Raw genomic sequence first — 17,742 nt, 5'->3', positions numbered from 1 at the left:
TCCGTCCCGTCCGGGCGATAGCCTACGCACGGTTTGATCAATCCGTGCTTAGCCTCTTGGCGCTGCTTACATGTCTTCGGGTCCAAAGCCCCAACAGCTTCCCGCGAGGTGCACAGCTTAACAGGATTGGATGCCTGTCCAAAGTTCGCTTATTCACAAACGCCACCAACTGACTGCATGCTGGACCCCAGTCCCTTGCCACACGTCACCGCTCCTGTTGCACCAGGCCGTTATACATTAACTCGGGAGCAGCATATTATCAAACGTGAACCATGGAGACAGGTCCGGCATGTTCCAAGTAAGCAAATTCGACATTTCGTCGGCCGTTTTGATGTAGTCGTCGATCGAGGGCTGGAGCATGGCCCCGTTTTGCGCCATTACGCCGGCCGATGGCATAATCTGTAGGGGCGGCCGCTGCGAAGTCCCTGGCGTCAGAGGCCCCATGCCTCCATCCATCGTCATCTGCATCATTCCACCAAACGGCGCAGCATTTTGGCTATTTGCACTCCTCGGTGGTACGTTTCGACTCGACTGTGTCATCGGCGACGGGTATGCATTCGAAGACGATGGGGTTCTCGGGCTATGTGACGCATGCGAAGCTCGTTGCAATTCGGACCGTCCTCGTCGGAATGGGGCAAGACGAGACAAATGATGCATATCGGCAGAACCGGTAACCTCTGTCTCGTCTGTCGTTTCTCCGCTTGGCGCAAACTTTTCTGCAATTTCTCGAAATCCAAAGAGCGTACAGATCGGAAGTAAGGCGCGGAGGACAGAGTTCCTAGTGGCAGTATCGCGACTAAACGTCTGGAGGCATTCGATATTAGTGCCGAGGTTGGACTTTGTCTGCTGGACGATGAACGGGCTATGGTTAACAGTTGCGGCATAGACAAGCTGCACTTTGGAGGACTCAAAAGCGGCATCGACGCAGAACAAGTCATCGAAAGCGCTTCGTCCCATGTAGAGGGCCCTTCGAAAGAGCTGCGAAACTTCAATGGCGTGTTGCCGGCAGAGATCCTGACACTTGGTCTTGAATGCTTCTGGTGCAACCTTGAAATCATTTGATAGTGGAAAGTTGAAGCCGGCCAGGGATGTCCGGGTCAGGTCAAAAATGACTGCGTGCATAAGCAGATGTAGCACAAATACAGCTCCGAGGATGTTATCCTCCCTGAGAATATACATGTTCATGTCCGTCATTTGATATTTTTCCGGGAGTTTGGCAAGAATAGTCTCGAGTCGGCGGATAATTTGTAGGAACTTTGAATCATTGTCCCAGGACTTTTCGTCTTTCTCGGGTGTGCGAATGAGGCTGCTTTCGTTAGTGGTGCCTCAGTGATGAGCGACTGTTAGTATACTTACTGCATGACTTTGGATCGAAGCCGTAGTATCAATATGGAGAGTGCTTGGAAATCCAGGTGGGGTATCACCTCTGTCACATCATTCTGCTCAATTTCTTCGAGGAAGTATGGATGCGACGCCGTCTGTGATGTAAAGTTTTGCTCAGGGCAGGGTAGGGGAATTGAGGGTACGTCGTCTCTCCAGCAGAGATTCTTTTCTACGCCGTTCCCAACAAGAACGTCAAGATAATAGCATGCCCAAACAAGCCGAATCTCGCTCTCTCTTTCCATGATATCTGTTGGGGTAGCATTGGCGTCTAGAGGTCGATACGAGTCTAAGCTCAACAGTCGAACCATGCGGTATAGGACAGAGATGAGGACGAAAACCATGGCGTTTTTGTCCTCACGGAGGCTGTAGTCACATAGCAACACCATTGTCTATTTTCAATACACGTTAGAATTACAGGTGGAAATGGGCTTTGTGTCTTCATACCATGAGGTTGTGTACGTCTGGCGCATGTAAATCTCTCATTGCATCCTGTCTGGCTTTGACAGCCCACTTCTCGCCAGGTACTTGATTTGCGTCAACCACCATGGGCTCACCACATTCAGCGACATGGTCGAAATACAAATGCCTAAATAGGATGAGCTTTGTCACAATAACGGTGAGAAGTGGGGAGAAAACGCACCGCGCTCCAAGAGCACACATGACGTATAGCAAAGGCTCTCCGTAGTCTTGCACGACACTGTCTTGGTCCAGCGATTTCATGAAAGATGGTCTGTGGATAAAGGATAGATTGCGTAAAGGAGCGGACCGGTTAAAGTATGTTTTGATAAGTCTTTCGCGGAAGCTGCGGTTTTCGGGTAACCGTTCCGAGTAAACGCCTTCTGGTTCCTGCGCCAGGATGTCAGGTAGAGGGCCCTTTGTTTTGATATTCAGCAGCGGCTGAATGTGCTGCTGGGTTTGCTGTAGCGGCTGCTGATATTGAGGAACATTCGAGACCGGCGCCTGATGATAGCCGTCGTGGGCCAAGGGTTGGTGAGTGTAACTGTTCAGCCCATTCTGCATGGCATTGTGGCTGTACATGTGGCCCTGCGTATTTGGAGGCTCCTGGTGATGACGAAGCTGTGGTAGTTGGTATTGCGTCTGCTGATAGCTCATTTGCAATGGCTCTTCGGCGGGGGCATTCTGGCGGTTGAGCGGCTGAAACTGGCGTTGGTCGGGCTCGGGTCGCATAGGATGCATGTCCACGGGAGTATATGTATCGCGAGGCTCTTGTTTTGTCGGTGAAGTAACATGGGCCTGTCTGCCAGGAGATAGACTGCCGCTGATGGAGGGCTCACGTTCGTGTTTGCCGGGGTATGTACAGCTGAGGTTGCGCAGAATACAACGACGACAGGCGGGGCGAGTTTTTGTACAGCGATGCTTTGAGGCGCGGCATTCCTCGCAGGAGCCTACCTTGCGCTTTTCGACGCCGGCAGCACGAAATATGTCGTCGGCAGATTTCTGCAACTCTTTGCGAGAGATGAATTCATTTTCGCGGTCGTATCTAGGGCACGGGACGCCAAGGCGGACGCAGTTGCGGCAGTCGGGGAGGGATCTATCACATCGAACCTGGTAAAGAAATCTTAGCAAAGGTTATGTTTACCTTGTTTTTTGTTTTGTTCGGGTTTCTGGTCGGTGTGTCTTGGTGGACAGCGACGTAAAGCATCGGCTGGGCTCAGCTGGATAGCGAGGCTGCGGGGAGGACAGAGACCGGACGGTCGGGCAGGTGACGACATACCTTGCGGGAACGGCAAATAAGGCAGGCTACAGAGCAAAAAGTAGGGACCATGTCAGTAAAAAAGAGAATGAAACTTGCAAAGAATAAGAAACGACGGTGAATAAATAGGAGCGGATCTCGTTGAGAGATTTCTGGGGCACTGACCGATATCAGACTTGGGGCCGTCGTTGGAGGCTGCGGCAGTCGCAGCCTGTTCTAGAGGTTCAACGGCGGTCGCAGGCATGATGGTGGGCGCAGCAGGCAAGCGAGCGACGGGGTGCGCGGAAAATGAGATGAGGCTGGAGAATGCGATGCGCTAGATCGTTAGAGGTTCATGATCGAGGGCGCGGACGAGGACAAGAGGCATGATCGAGCCGACAGGATGCCGACGGGAAGAGATGGGAAAAGCAAAGGCAGGCCGGCGCGAAGGAAGTATGAGCGGCGGCGGAAGAGGAGCTTCCAGCGCAATTGCGGCGGCGAGTCAGCCTCTTGAGAGCGACGGGCACAGAAGGCTCAGAGAGGTGGGTGGGCGGAAGTCAGAAACATCCGAGTGCCGGGCGATCCCACTAGGTTGGCGAACTGGGTGGTTACCGGCCGTTGGTGTCGGGCTGGGGGAAACGTCGAGAACGAGGACGAGGATGAGGCCGAGTGATGAATACCTGGGTTGCTAGGTAGATTGGATGGGCAGGTCGTAGTTTGTTGGTGGATTATGGTGGATGTTGTTGCGGATGAATCGCCGTATCCGGGTCTTGCTAGTTAGTTATGATTGTGTGGCAATGTGGTACTTTGCGCCTGTGTGAGCGGGCGTGGAGAGCTGAACTGGTCTGACGAGAGAAAGAGGCAGGAGGGCTAGCTATCGGGGCCCGTCTCTTTCGTTTCTTTTGCGGCACTTGGCGGACGACCGAGAGTTTGTCGTCGGAGAAGTCGCCCGGCCACGCCGTCTAGCACGTGTATTTCGAGGTTGATCGCAAATGAGGAGAGCAAGTCCAAGGCGGAAGGCAGCTGTAGAGAGCTTGGAGCAAACGAGGTGGGTAGCCAAGTTGTCTAAATGATCAATTCAAGGTCATCGCCGGGAAGAGACGGCGTTACCTGCGGCGTGTCAATGGACTACGTTGGCAAGTCATGCCAATTGAAATCTGAGGGAGAGTAGGTGCCTACTGGTGTCGATGGAAAGCTTCAAACGGGAGAACTAGAGGATGAGGCGTGATAGCAAGGAGCGAGAGGCCGCAGACAAAAATATCATTACAGTCTTGGGGCAGTGGCTTGCGGCGCAGGTACCTGTGTGCCTAGGTACCTCCCTACCTAGGTACCTAGGTACCTAGGTACCTCTAATCTAATATTCGGTACAAAACGTCCACGCTACAGAAAAACGCCCACAGAAGAGCTTACAGCGGGCTTGCAAGGGGTTCAGGGTGTTGGAGGCTTGCTGTAGGCGAGCGAGTTGCGCTGCAAAGGGCCACTACTAAGTACCTAGAAGTGATTAGTGCTGAGGGGAAGTTCCTGAGAATTAGCCCATAATAATACATGCATCACGCATCACGCAGCTCTACCTCCTACCTACCTAGGTAGGTAAGGTAGGCACTGCATTGTGTACTGAAGGTAACTTTTAGTATGCATTGGAAAAGATGTGTTCATCTATCGACGTTACTCCGTTCTCCGTAATTTGTACTTCCGCAGTCTAATACCCCAAACCGAGCTGCAGGAGATGAGATGGGCGGGCCCTGCAGCTGTCAAGTAGAGGCAGGTAATAATACACAGACATTGGTACAGCGTTGCGCAGAGCTCCAAGCAGCCAAGTCAGCAACCCTCTTCTCTGCACCTCATGTCACGAGCGCCCAGGCAGCTGGCACCCGCATCGTCCGCATCGTCCTTCATGCAGTGCTGCTGACGGGCTTACAGGCTCAACTACAGCACCAACAGGGAACCTCTTCTCGTCTTTCCCTGTCCATCCAGCCACCCGAGGCCGATGTTGCCCAGTGGATCCCAGCCAGCCTCAACATACCAACCGGGCTAGCGTCTCACCAAGATCCTCGACAGCTGGTCGCCGGACCCTCTCTTGTCTTGGAGGTCTTGGAGCTGCTGGAGTCTGAGCACAGACTGGTTCTGCTCCAGGCAATGCGAAAACACAAGAGCAAGAGGGGTTGGCATCTCGATCAGCCTCATTCTCGTGTCATTATTACTATCCAAGCGTCTCCAAATTGCGCTTGTAGCCAAAAGGATGGCCAGAAATCCTGACCTTTCCTGCCACCGCTATCAGCAAAAAAAGAAAGTCTCGCTCTCTACAAATTACTGCACGTATCAACACAATTGATAGCCAAACTCTGCTCGTCTAGGTCCCAACTCCACTCCCTATTACTCTAGCCCTCTCCAGTTCTCCCACTGCCCGCCCACTTTCTCCATCGCCTCATCGCCCTCTCATCAATCAAGCATCGAGCCATTCGCCGCACTTGCCATCAATACGCAAAAGGTAAGGATTCGCCCCATCAATCTCAGCACAGAGCTTCCTCTAATCTCGTTTCGGCCGCTCTCCGTTACCAGTCATCCAGTCTCTCACCTCTACACCGACATGACGTCGCGAAACTTCAGCGCCTCTCTTCCAACAACTGAGACACGCAAACAACCAAACGCTCGGCGACGCTCATGGTTCCTGCCATGTGCAAAACGCTAATCCCGACCATCCCGACCTGCTAATACTGCTGAGTTACCCAGCTACCCCAAAGTCCCCAGCCTGTACTCCGTACACGATGCATGACACCATGCTGCATGCCTGCTGCCCTGCCCTGCACCCACCATGGCCCAGAAAATAAGCTAACACCTATGTACCAGGATGGGCGACTCCCTCCCTGCCTGGTGATACTTCGATTCAAGACTCCGCTACTCCTAGCTCGTCAACAGTACATATTTATTACTATTCATTGTTGTCCATCGCCGCCCAATGTTCCTTGACAGCTCTCATCTTTCATCACTCCGAGTCATTCTCATCGTCATGTTCCGTTGTCAACTAACCACCACTACAGCCCTCCTATCGTGCCATGACGTGGTCTGGGTGGCGTCCTCTCGTCCCCACCACCTCTTTTATGACCTATATAGTGCCTCCAGCTGGTACCAGATGTACAGGGCCTGGCCAACTCAGCAGCTCGCTGCTTGCGCCAAGTCACCACTGTGCCGTTGGTCCTACTGTCTACTGGTAGCGTTTTCTGACATAATATAATTCATCCTGCAGACGCACAGTCGCTGGTTGACTAATTGACCTGAAAAGATCCTTAGCCGAGTCTATGCGTTGGCTCATGTCTCGTAATGTGTTCCAGACTACGAATTAACGTTCAGTCCCCTACACTCTACCCCAGCTGCTGTGCATGCTGTTTCGGCAAGCATGATGATCCCAGTTCATGGGTGAAACCCGCCACCCCTCTTGCCACGAGAGCTTATTCATCACCTTATTATTCTCATATGCCAGCCTTTCGCAGCATGGAGCTAGTTACCCGCATGGTCTCAGAACTGGTCGTGTTTCACGGCGTGCTTTTCAAATACTTCGGGGCCGAGTTCCTTAATTATTGCTGTCAGTGTTGGTGTATCCCTGATCTCTACCTCTTCCAAGTCACAAAGGTGCAATCCACTTCACAACGTTAAATCATAAACCGGTGAACTAAGCAACGGTTCTTACCAGATCTTATTACATAAGATAACTATGGCTTCTCTTCCCTGAGTTTCTTTCGATGCTTTTCTCGTACATGGTAAATCCTTGCAACACATGAAGTCCAGGCTCTGCGTTCCCTTGCTTTATCAGCGTCGTAATCCATGGTGTTACCACCAACTACTCATGAAAAAATATTGGCGCAAGTATTCATATTCCCAGACAGCCGATTTTGCCGCCAACACATGTACAGAAAACGCCACAGATGTCTACCAGATCAGAGCAAACAATTTCAGCCCAGCTGGACTTGTTCTCTTTGAAGCGCAGCGCAAAATTGAGCATCTCCGAATTTGACATGCGAAAAACCCCCCATGTCGCAGCCTTCCAAAAGACCCTTTCACATTACCCATGCCCTATTCCCTCTCCCGCTCTAACTAATCTCACATCTCACTGGCTTATTCTGCGCCTCCCTACACCGCAACGCCCTACCCTACATCGACTGCCTACCAGGCGCTGTCGTATTTCGCCCATGTCTACCCTTGGGATAAATCCTTGAGAATGGAGAATTCGACTTGTCCACTCTCGCCATTCTTGTGCGTTTGAAAGTTGGCCTTTGTAAGGCCGCGGCCTTTGTCCGGCATGCAATGGGACATGCAGTAACTGAGCAGGTTTTCGGGAACGCTCCGGGTAATTTTGTCGCATTTCACCGGCGTGTCTTTGCGCTGCTCGCATTGCTCAAACTTGCTGTCCTTTACGCAGCCACAGCTATACTGCACCCTGTTCATGCAGCACATGGTTGATGAGGTTGGTCGGTTGCGCAGTTGAGAAATGGCTGGTTGGGCGTCCAAAGTCGGGCGTCCAAAGTCGGGCATCAAAAGCTCTGCACAATGGCTTGTTGAAGGGGCTGTGAGATGGCCGCTGCCGTCCTGATAAATTGTCGGGGGTGATACAAGGTATAGGAACAGGTTGAATATTCCAAGTTGATGCCTGTGACTGTAATGACGAGAACGGTGTTGGTAGCACAATCGAAAGCAGAATCTTCCAACGCAGTGCCGCTATTGGTCGATTACGCGCCCATCAACTCAGCCAGCCAAGCTGGTCACCAGTACAAAATCATGGGGAAAAATAGGATACCTGCATACTTTTAGCTCTGATCAATTCGTAGTATTTATTCTTTAGTGCAGTGATTAATATCTACGCAAGCCACAACCAGGTTGGCCTACGGTAGCGGCCGCCAAAGCCCATATAGAGCAACATAGATGTAAAGGTGAATTATTGTATATTCTATAGCTATATCTGTAGCTTTCCTTGCCCCAACTACTGAAGAAGCTTCTTGTACTGCTGTAGAACAAACTCCTCGGAGCTGTGGCCCAGACCCAGAAGCTCATTGTCCGACTTGTCAAAGTTGCCACCGTAGCCCGGTGTGACGACGGCCTGGTGAAGGAAGGGGGCAATGTTGTCAAACGTGAAGATGCCCTTGGCCAGTCCCTCGCCAGCCACCTTGACGAGATCCTCGGTCTTGGCGTAGGTGACCTCCCACGGCTTCTCCGGGGCGGCCTGCTTGGCGAGGGCGAGCAGGCGCTCCTGCGAGATCTTGATGTCCTCGATGAAGACGGCGCGGTTCTTGGTCGCCTCCAGATGGTCGGGGATAGCAGCCAGGGCGCGACCGACCGTCTCAAGGTTGGCGGAGCTAAAGATGGCCTTGCCGTCGTCGAGCAGGCGCGGCTTGAAGCCGGCGACGTTGATGACAAAGTTGTTCTCGATGCCCCATTCGAGGAAGGGGCCGTTGAAGACGAAGGTGTACGAGATGAGGCCGGCGGCGGCCTTTTGCTTGAGGTAGTCCTCGATGCGGACCTTTTCGGCAAAGACGGGTACCTGGCGCGCCTTGGGGTTCTCAATGTTGCAGCCAAACTCGGAGGGCAGGAAGCGGCCCACGCCGGCGGCGATGGCGGCGTCGATGAGCGTCGTCTGCAGCCCGGCGACCTCGGCGGGGATTGTGGAGATGACGACGTCCTGGCCCTGCAGGGCGCGTGTGAGGGCCGGCTCCGAGGTAAAGTCGACGTCAATGACCTTGATGGAGGCCGGGAAGGTCGACTTGGAGCCCTCGCGACGCAGAACTTGGAGGTTGTGCTTGGTGGCGGCGAGCTTTTCGAGAGCAATGGCGCCGACGTTGCCGGTGGCGCCGACGAGAGTGACGTTTTGGACAGTGGAAGGCATGGTGATGTTGGGTATTGTTATGTGTACGTGTTTTCAAAATTATGAAAGAAAAGCTGTAGTTTGGCTGTTGGTGTGCGGGAGGTGGGTGAGTGGGTGAGGGATGATGATGGACGAAACTTGAAGACTGCAACGCGACTTTATATAGAGAATTGATACGGTGGCGTGAGAGCCGCGATAGACAAATATTGCGACATCTCTTGCAACATTCGGGAAAAGGATTGCTTAACAACCAAGGGATCTGTTGTCCGCTCGCGGCCTCCGCCGTGTGACCCGCTTGTCCGCCTGCAAGTTCCGCCGATTGCAGCCCGTCAGGCGCGCTCGTTCCGGGGGTGGGATGCCGACTGATTATCGATCGCCCGGTTCTTTGGAATCGGGGCTAGCTTGTCACCTTGACGATGTGTTTCTGCTGGCCACTTTCTCCGGAAGTATTATTTTTAGGCTTGGCTAACCGGCCTTTTGGAGAGTGTTGGTGGTGCCATGGATGACACCATGGGCATCGGGGCTTGTAACGTGGGGGGCATTTGTTGCGGTCAAGTCGAGTTGCCAAGCTCCCACACTTTTCAATAGCCTAAATAGAGTACTCGGCCATGTACCAGTATATATTACAGACATGAAAATGGCCTGATGAAAAGCGTTTGGCGCAGTCTCTGGTTGGTCGTAGCAGCCAGCTCGCGGTATACCCAGTCGAGTGGCGGTGTCGTTGCTTGTCAAGACGCAGGTTCAGGACAAGCAAGCAGCTGTACGAATTACATCAGCCACAGATAGACTCGAGCAAATTACTAACCATGATTCCACGACGACGGTCTTTTTCTGCAAAGTTCCATGATTACGGAACTTCCGGCCGTGAGAAAAATCTGGTGCAAGGGACCATCAGGCTAAGCCACAAGCGGCGTAGCGCGAGCTCTAATTCAAAACGGCAACTCAGGTGGGATGACCGATAAAAAGTCGGCTATCCCACTCCCTCTCACCAACGTGCCTCGCTTCTCCAGCGCACCAGCCAGGACGGCTTAGAAACACAATGAGGCCGTGTCAATGCCCAAAACCATTTCTCTCGAATACGTCGTGTCATGATGGAAACTCCCAAAAACATTTTTCGTCTTTTTCATTCACCGCCAGATTCACCGTCAGGAACTCCCGATGCGTTGTGGCTTCTTTGGCGATATCCGAATCCCACACGACGCCATCGGCCATCCATTATCTCGTTCCTACCTATCCCACACTGCCATCCCACACTCCATCCCACAAAGCTGGGTCGGGTCTGCAGTAAGCCAGCCTCGTCAGCATCAGCAGCGCGTGGCATTGGTGATTACCTACATACCTGGTACCTAGGTAGTGTGTCGGACACGGGTACCGTGCGCAACAGCCCCCAACGGCACGGCCCAACTGCCAGCCATGGCTGAAAGCCCTATCAAGAAGCAGTTTGTTTGCGAGTGCGGTCGCGAGTATATTCGCAAGGAACACTTGCAGCGCCACAAAGCCACCCATGGTCGTCCGTCCTTTACCTGTCCGGCCTGCGATAGGTCCTTTACTCGCCTGTAAGTTGCAAGTTGCTCGCCCACTGTGCCGTCGGCGGTCGCGTCCAGCACGCAGCACGCATATTGCATTATGCTTCAAAAATTCACTTCTAATCATTTTACCTAGCGATCTGCTCCGACGCCATTCCAAGATTCATGGCGCAGTGGTGCCCGACTCCCGCAAGGAGCCCGCCTGCGATGCCTGCCACGCCAGCAAGATCAAGTGCGATGGTGGCAGCCGATGCTCCCTCTGCCGCAAACGCGACATCGAGTGCACCTACCAGCGCGCCAATCTCGCCCGCCGCGTCATTGAGGCCAATCCCGACGTCATCTTTGATCTTAGCGGCGGCAACTATTCCGCCAACCAGAACCAGACGGCCATGAACCACCACGGTACAACCAAGCCAGCCGCCGGCGGAAGAGTGAGGGCAGCCAGCCGCGCCAGCAGCAGCTCGGCGAGCGACACCACATCGCCGCCGATCCTGACGACGTCGCACCATGCGTCGCCGTTGGAAGTCTCGTGGAATGAGCGCACCAAGGCCGGCACCCGCGTCATCGCCCACGCCATGGGCGTGCTCCGCGATGGCGGCGAGACTGACGCGCTATCGAACCCGTCCCCGAAGATGAAGGACTGGTTGCATGACTCATTCAAGTCGTACTTTGCCCAGTTTCATGAGACATGGCCAATTCTGCACGCGCCCGAGTGCGATGACCCTTTGGACTTTGTGCCGCTGGCGGCCTCCATTGCCATCATCGGAGCTTGGCGCAACATCACAGACCCGGCCGCTATGCAAATGATTCTTGCAATTCATCAAATATTGATGCAATATTTATTTGCCCAATTGGTAAGTAGCTTACTGGTAGCCCATGGCCGCAGCGTCAACTAATCGCCGGCCGACAGACTCGGTTCACTTTCGACTCGGGCCAGCCTTGGCCGATTGAATTATACCAGGCTAGTCTTCTCAATGCCATATTTGCATTCGAGATAGGCGTGAGTACTACATGAGAGAATTCATTGCCATGTTCTTTACTAACGTTTTCAAGAAATGGTCCTTTATACCAAGAGGCAGGATGCTGCATGTTGCCGTCGCCACGATTTTGCGACAAACAAACATGCTCAATAGCGAAAGTGCCATACACCACCAACGAAGGCACTACCCCAGCAGCTTTATGCCATGGATCTATGGAAAACATGAGTCATGGAAGAGGTTCGTACCATTTTGAGAAAGTGTGCTCCCAGTACATTATGCTGACGGCAACAGGTTGGCTATGAGTGCCCTCAAGTTGGACCGCGACATTGCACTGCTGTACAACCAGTCTGCCTTTATTCACAACGACGAGATCAACATGCAGCTTGCCTCTTCGTACGCAATGTGGAATGCGCACGGGCTTCATGTGCTGTACCGCCGCGCCCCGCGGGAGCTGACCCAACGGCAGGACTACCGCATGTCGCAGCTCATGAACCAGACCGATGCCAACCTTCCCTTTCCCCTCCTCGCCGAGGATGTGGAGCTCATTCTCCTAGGCACCGCCAATCACGTGTGGACTTACCGGCGGCAGTTTGTCGGCGCCGGGGCGGCCGCGACCGACCTGTCTGGGCAGCGTCTGCACATCATGATGCAGCTCGAGCTCTGCAAGCACCAGCTGAACCGCATGTATAGCGTGCAGCACTTCCCCAAGAACCACCCAGCGGAGCTGGAGGTTCTGCTGACGGCCTACTACGGGCGCGAGGAGGAGGAGACGAGCCCTGTGCTGCTGACCGAGGCGCTGCGGCGCTTCGCTCAGGGGACCTTTGCCGCAGGGGTGCTGCACAGCCTGCTCGAGCTGCACATGTGCGTCGACGTGCAGCAGCTCGTCGACATCACCTCGGGCCTGTACGAGGGCAATGAGCTCTACACGGAAATGGTGCTGCAGAAACAAGCCCGCATCGCCGAGTGGGTCGTCAGTATCGACGGCCGCGCCGCCGCGATTGGCGCCCTCACCATCCTCCGCCTCTACGAGGAGCACGTCGCCCACGCGGGCGGCGCGGCTGACGACGCCCGCTGCCTGGATCCCATTGTGCACATCAGTCTGCTCGCGGCTGCTGTCGTCGCCCGCGCGTGGGCCGAGGGCGTCGCCCAGGGTTGCGTCTGCGTCGCCGCCGGCGTGCCTACGCTTGAGCTCGGCGGCGTGCCGGGCCTCCCCGACGACGGACCGGCGTTTACCTCGTGGAAGGCGACCGGTGGCCGTCTCCAGTACAACGGCGTGGCCCTGTGCGGCTGCAACCTGCTGAGCTGGCGGGAGCGGTTCGCCAGGGGGCTGCCAGAGGGGGGCTGGCGCCAGCGCATGGATAGGAACTGGCCAGTCATGTAAATCTGGACAAAAGTCATAGCGAGTGTATTGTATGTATGTACATAGGAACGAATCATGACCGCTGTTTGTGACGGGGAGGAGTGAGCTTGGCCCAGAGCCCGCTTGCAGCTGTTGGCAGGGATGCGCTGGCAGGGATGCGCTGGCAATCAAGGGCTGCCTTGCCGTGGAATAGTTGCAAACAAATCTTTTCCCAGACGAGGGCCAACGCTCTGGTCCCAAGAATATAAACGAACGCTCCAATCTGCGTCATCGCAATCCGCTACATGGGTGCTCAATTTAGTGGACTACATCCCGGTCTAGCGCCGGCGCCACTCAAACTCATTCTCCGACGAGCGGAATGGGCGTTATTTTCCTGGTTTTCTTCTTCTTCGTTTGTTTGCTGACATGCAGCGCCCATCCTCTCCTTGTTACTTGAAGGACCGGGACCCGAGATTGAGCGGGAAAAGAAACGGCGGCTTCTGCAATCCAACAAACCTTCAAGTTCCCGTTCTCTTGCTGTGCTCGTCCGCCCTGCGAATCGGTCTTCTCCCATTGACGCTTGTTTGATACTGCACTGAGAAGTCGCGGACTGAGACAAAAAAGGGTCCAACTAACTAGAACCGAAGTCTCGGGGGGGGAAAAACCACACATCTCTCGGCGCGAAAACAAAAACAGCCCAAGTCATGAGTCTGTCACGACGGACCGGCGGCGACGGCCACGCCGCGCGCGACGCCGAGGAGTCGACGCCTCTCCTTCCCGGCGGGCCGACGCCCGACCTCGCCTCCGGGGCCGAGGAGATACCCGGCACCGCACCGACGGCCGCCGCCGCCGCCAGCAAGCCGCTGCCGGGGCTGCAAATCTTCCTCCTCTGCTACGCGCGCGTCATGGAGCCGATTGCCTTCTTCGCCATTGTGCCGTACATTGCGGCCATGGTGCGGCGCAACGGGCACCTGGCCAAGTCGGACGTGGGCTTCTACAGCGGGCTGATTGAGTCGCTCTTCTCGGTGACGCAAATGTCGGTGCTCATCGTCTGGGGCCGTCTCGCGGACCGGCTCGGGCGCAAGCCGGTGCTCGTGTGGAGCCTGGCCGGGCTGACGGTCGGCCCGGCGCTCTTTGGCCTTGCCACGTCGCTGCCGCAGATGATGCTCTTCCGCAGCCTCGCCGGCGTCTTCTCCGGGTCGACGCTCATCATCCGCACCATGGTCTCGGACCACTGCACGCCCGCCACCCAGGCCCGCGCCTTTAGCTGGTTCGCCTTTGCCGGCAACATCGGCATCTTTCTTGGGCCGCTCATCGGCGGCGTCCTCGCTGACCCGGCCGCCCAGTACCCGGGCGTGTTTGGCGACTGGCCGTTTCTGCAAAAGTACCCGTACGCCGTGCCGGGGTTTGCCATTTCCCTCATTGCCGCGACCGGCGTCGTCACGTCCATCCTCTTCCTGGACGAGACGCTCGACAGGGACGCGCGTGGCGGGACCGGGCGGCACCAGCTGCCGGGCGGCGGCAAGGCCGAGCAGCTGTCCGTCTGGCAGCTGCTGCACACGCGGGGCATCCCCACGGTGCTCCTCGTCAACGCGTCCGTCATGGTCATGGCGTTTGCGTTTACGGCGCTGCTGCCGGTGGTGCTGTACACGCCCGTCGAGATTGGCGGCCTCGGGCTGTCGGCGTTTCAAATCTCCGTGTACATGGCGCTGCAGGGCCTCAGCCAGGCCGTGTGGCTGGTGTTTGTCTTCCCGCCGTTGCACCGGCGGCTCGGCAACCGGCGGCTGCTCATGGCCTGCGCCGTGATGTACCCCTTCTTCTTCCTGACCTACATTGTCCTCAACGAGCTGCTGCGCCGCGGCACCCCGGCCGCCATGGCCGGCGCGTGGATCGTGGGCCCGCTGGCCGCCGTCGTCGGCCCGGGCGTGTCCATGGCCTTTACCGGCGTCCAGCTCGCCCTCAACGACGCCTCGCCGGACCCGCACGTCTTAGGCACGCTCAACGGCATTGCCCTGACCATGGCGAGTGCGCTGCGCTCCTTTGTCCCCGGCCTGACGACCGTCTTGTATGCCGTTGGGGTGCGGGAGCAAATCTTTCGAGGCCATCTGGCTTGGATTGTCATTATCCCCGTGTCGATGCTCATGTGGATTGCGATCCCCATGCTGCCAGACGACAAGCAGCTTGTCGCTTGTGCGACTGTGGAAGAAGAATCAGAGCTTTGAATCAATCTGGTATATATTGCTTATAAGCTGTAACATATGTATATAAAAAAAACAAGTATAAGTCTATTAATTTTAGAACCGTTTTTCGGTATCCCCTTTTGTGATGTGTCCGCTCCTCCGTGTCTCGCCGCCGGAACTGACATTATATTTTAAACATTTTTATCGCCGACTTCCTTTCGCGCCGTCCGCGAGTTTTTCCAGTCAAAAGTCACATTTGGCTTTGACCGGATTGTGTGGCGCAGCTTCTGCTCGCTGCGCTGGGCCCAGATGCTGGCTGGTGCCATGCTGACGGGATAGAGGGGAAAGTTGCTATCGGTATTGAAGACATTTGCGGTTGGCTTCTTGTCAAACGAGGCGATGATGTCGAGCTCGCTCGAAATCTGTTCGCAGAAGCACTCGAGCGGCAGATCGTTGACGTCCTGGCCAAACGGGTTCTCAATCTCGCGACCAATGAGCAGCAGGCCGAGAATAATATACGCGGCGGCCATGGTGGCGGGAATGGCGACGTAGTGCAAGAGATTGACGAGCTGAAAGGGCAGCAGCATGACGTAGACCCAGGTGATTTGGCTAATGGCAATGCTGTAGGCAATGGGCAGCGGCGTGTTGAGGATGCGCTCGCAGCCGGCCAGGACGTCGCCCAGCGTGTTGAGGTTGTTGTACGCCAGCGTCTGCTGCATGGGCACGGGCAGCTGCTGGTTGGCGATGAGCTCGTCGATGGCTTGGGCGAGGTGGCTCATGATTTCCAGGGGCAGGTTGCCGAGGGGTTTCGTGGCGCGCTTGAGCGTCTTGCGCGGGTTGCTGGCGGCAAAGGACACGCCGAGATATTCGCCGACAGCCTTGAACATGTTTTTGCGCGTGGCCTTTGCATTGCTTCCGCCGACGTCTTGGGTGGCGGCCTTGGCAAAGGTGTCGAGATGGCCGATGAGATGCTCGAGGTCGTCGTAGTCGGTGTAGGGCTCGAAGCGCAGCGTGTGCTTGAGGGAGACGGCAAAGGCGACGAGCAGGTTCATGGCGCTGATCTTGCCGAGGATGGTGACGCGGGGGTCCTGGTCGGGCCGGTCCTTGGCGTGGATCCAGAAGATGCGTCCCAGCGTCTGCGACGAGGTGATGAGGGCGGTCCAGTACTTGCGGCCCTCCTGGTAGCGCTCGTACGCCGTCGAGCTGCGGAAGGAGAGGCCCAGACCGACGACGAAACCGGTGATGGTGAGGAGCACCGAGTTGACGCCCAGGCTGTGCGTCGTCTCGGAGATGACGGTCACGGCCGTCGCCCAGGCCCCGACGAAGAAGAGCGGCAGGATCATCTTGGGCAGGATGCTGCCGTGCATCTGCAGGAAGACGGGCCATTTCGAGTGCCGGGCGAGGTCGCGGGGACCGGTGAAGTAGTCGTCGAGACCCTGGGGGCCATGGCGCTGGAACGAGGACGGCGGATAGGTTCCAAACGGGACAGTTGGTGAGAGGATGTCGTCGCGGGCCAGCGTCTCGCCCGTCATGGCTCGTGATGCCGCCGCTTCCTTGGGCAGCTGGAGTGGTGGTGGAGGAGGTGCGTGGTCCATACCGCCGTCTGACATTGTTGCTCACGCGTCCTGGAGACGAAAAAGGCTCAACGAGAGTATATAATGGGAGAGTATATAATGGTTCCGATAATAAACAAGGTGGATAGGAGTACAGAGTATAAACGAGAGTATGTACGATTCAGGAGAGAAAATCGCCCGACAGCAACAGGTTCAAAGGCCCATCATCCCACCAAGCCTTGTCAGGCATCTGGAGACTTTGGGGAGAAGGATACCTTGTAAATACGAGAGACGACTCGTACAGCCTCGCTCGCCACAGCAAGTGTTTGGTTTGTGCCATTGACTTGCAAGGAAAGAAAATTACCTCCAACCCCTCTGGTAAGCCGCCAATGACAGGGGCCTCAAGACCAATCAGTCCCTGACAAGCAAGTAGCCCGGGCGGATCGCATTGTTCCAGGCTTGTGGCTTGGAGGGGGGGGGGGACGACCCGCTTGAGTTACGTGTTCTTCAATACAAGACAGGACGAGCAAGAGAGGAACATGAAACGGGGGAGGGGCCGCGAAGAAAAGCACCCAAAAGAGTCAGGAGTTGTGACAATCGGGCTCCGACCCTTGGTGAGGCAGTGTCAGATCGGCGGGTATTGGCTGGTCGGACACACCGCCCGTTGCAACAATGGGAAGAAGCAAGAATCCAACCAAGCCCGTGCCCACACAGCCCAACCCACCCTTTCTTTGTCCCTGGGCTTTCCGAGAAAAATATAAGAAAAAATTACCTTTGAGGCTTGGCTTTTGATGAGAACCCGGGAGCTACTTTTTAGCGTGCTCAGGAACAGGGGGCCATGTCCGGGTCCCGAAAAAAACAGGTTTGTTATGCCTCTACGAATTACTCTGTAATCGTTGTGGAAACTTGTGCTTGTGCAGGAAGTGAATAAAACAAGTCATGATAGTTATTCGGTTGTGTGAGCCTGTCACTCTGTCTGAACCGCCACCGTGGTCGATGCGTCGTGAGCGACGAGGTTGAGAAAAAGAAAACGAGACGCTGACATATCCGAATATGTCGCCATGACGAGCTGAAAGTCATGTATTGTTTCATAACGCAATGCAAGTGTCTATTTCGGGAGCACACGACACAAGACGCTTGGGTGCCAAGGTGCCCAGTACGGATAACTAGTTACGGGATAATTTTATTCAAATTGATCAGCAAACCGCACACAGGCAATGAACTGCATAGCTCTCTC

General features: G+C 55.4%; 6 protein-coding genes across 6 annotated transcripts; 3 read left to right on the top strand and 3 right to left on the bottom strand.

The window, feature by feature from the left end:
- Positions 1-237: 237 nt before the first annotated feature.
- Positions 238-3,341, bottom strand: CCM_02727 (Fungal transcriptional regulatory protein; the record flags this gene model as incomplete). The annotated part of the gene is made up of 6 exons (XM_006667879.1): positions 238-1,306; positions 1,357-1,772; positions 1,828-1,969; positions 2,024-2,949; positions 3,119-3,144; positions 3,263-3,341. 6 exons carry the CDS (start codon positions 3,339-3,341, stop codon positions 238-240), a joined length of 2,658 nt encoding a protein of 885 aa, XP_006667942.1.
- A 1,381-nt stretch (positions 3,342-4,722) lies between these two features.
- On the top strand, positions 4,723-6,727 carry CCM_02726 (uncharacterized protein; the record flags this gene model as incomplete). Its single annotated transcript, XM_006667878.1, has 5 exons — positions 4,723-4,755; positions 4,856-5,266; positions 5,412-5,627; positions 6,188-6,264; positions 6,565-6,727. The coding sequence occupies 5 exons, from the start codon at positions 4,723-4,725 to the stop codon at positions 6,725-6,727; spliced, it is 900 nt and encodes a 299-aa protein (XP_006667941.1).
- A 537-nt stretch (positions 6,728-7,264) lies between these two features.
- CCM_02725 (oxidoreductase CipA-like, putative) lies at positions 7,265-8,948 on the bottom strand (the record flags this gene model as incomplete). The annotated part of the gene is made up of 2 exons (XM_006667877.1): positions 7,265-7,718; positions 8,053-8,948. The coding sequence occupies 2 exons, from the start codon at positions 8,946-8,948 to the stop codon at positions 7,265-7,267; spliced, it is 1,350 nt and encodes a 449-aa protein (XP_006667940.1).
- A 1,137-nt stretch (positions 8,949-10,085) lies between these two features.
- CCM_02724 (C6 and C2H2 transcription factor, putative) lies at positions 10,086-11,468 on the top strand (the record flags this gene model as incomplete). Its single annotated transcript, XM_006667876.1, has 4 exons — positions 10,086-10,269; positions 10,312-10,483; positions 10,590-11,307; positions 11,364-11,468. 4 exons carry the CDS (start codon positions 10,086-10,088, stop codon positions 11,466-11,468), a joined length of 1,179 nt encoding a protein of 392 aa, XP_006667939.1.
- A 2,008-nt stretch (positions 11,469-13,476) lies between these two features.
- CCM_02723 (Major facilitator superfamily transporter) lies at positions 13,477-14,994 on the top strand (the record flags this gene model as incomplete). Its single annotated transcript, XM_006667875.1, has 1 exon — positions 13,477-14,994. The coding sequence occupies one exon, from the start codon at positions 13,477-13,479 to the stop codon at positions 14,992-14,994; it is 1,518 nt and encodes a 505-aa protein (XP_006667938.1).
- A 149-nt stretch (positions 14,995-15,143) lies between these two features.
- Positions 15,144-16,562, bottom strand: CCM_02722 (UPF0187 domain membrane protein; the record flags this gene model as incomplete). The annotated part of the gene is made up of 1 exon (XM_006667874.1): positions 15,144-16,562. One exon carries the CDS (start codon positions 16,560-16,562, stop codon positions 15,144-15,146), a length of 1,419 nt encoding a protein of 472 aa, XP_006667937.1.
- Between the last annotated feature and the right edge of the window lie 1,180 nt (positions 16,563-17,742).

This window comes from Cordyceps militaris (genome assembly GCF_000225605.1).
Source record: "Cordyceps militaris CM01 unplaced genomic scaffold CCM_S00002, whole genome shotgun sequence".
Classification (NCBI taxonomy): Eukaryota; Fungi; Ascomycota; class Sordariomycetes; order Hypocreales; family Cordycipitaceae; genus Cordyceps; species Cordyceps militaris.
This window is presented reverse-complemented; position numbering and strand designations above follow the sequence as displayed.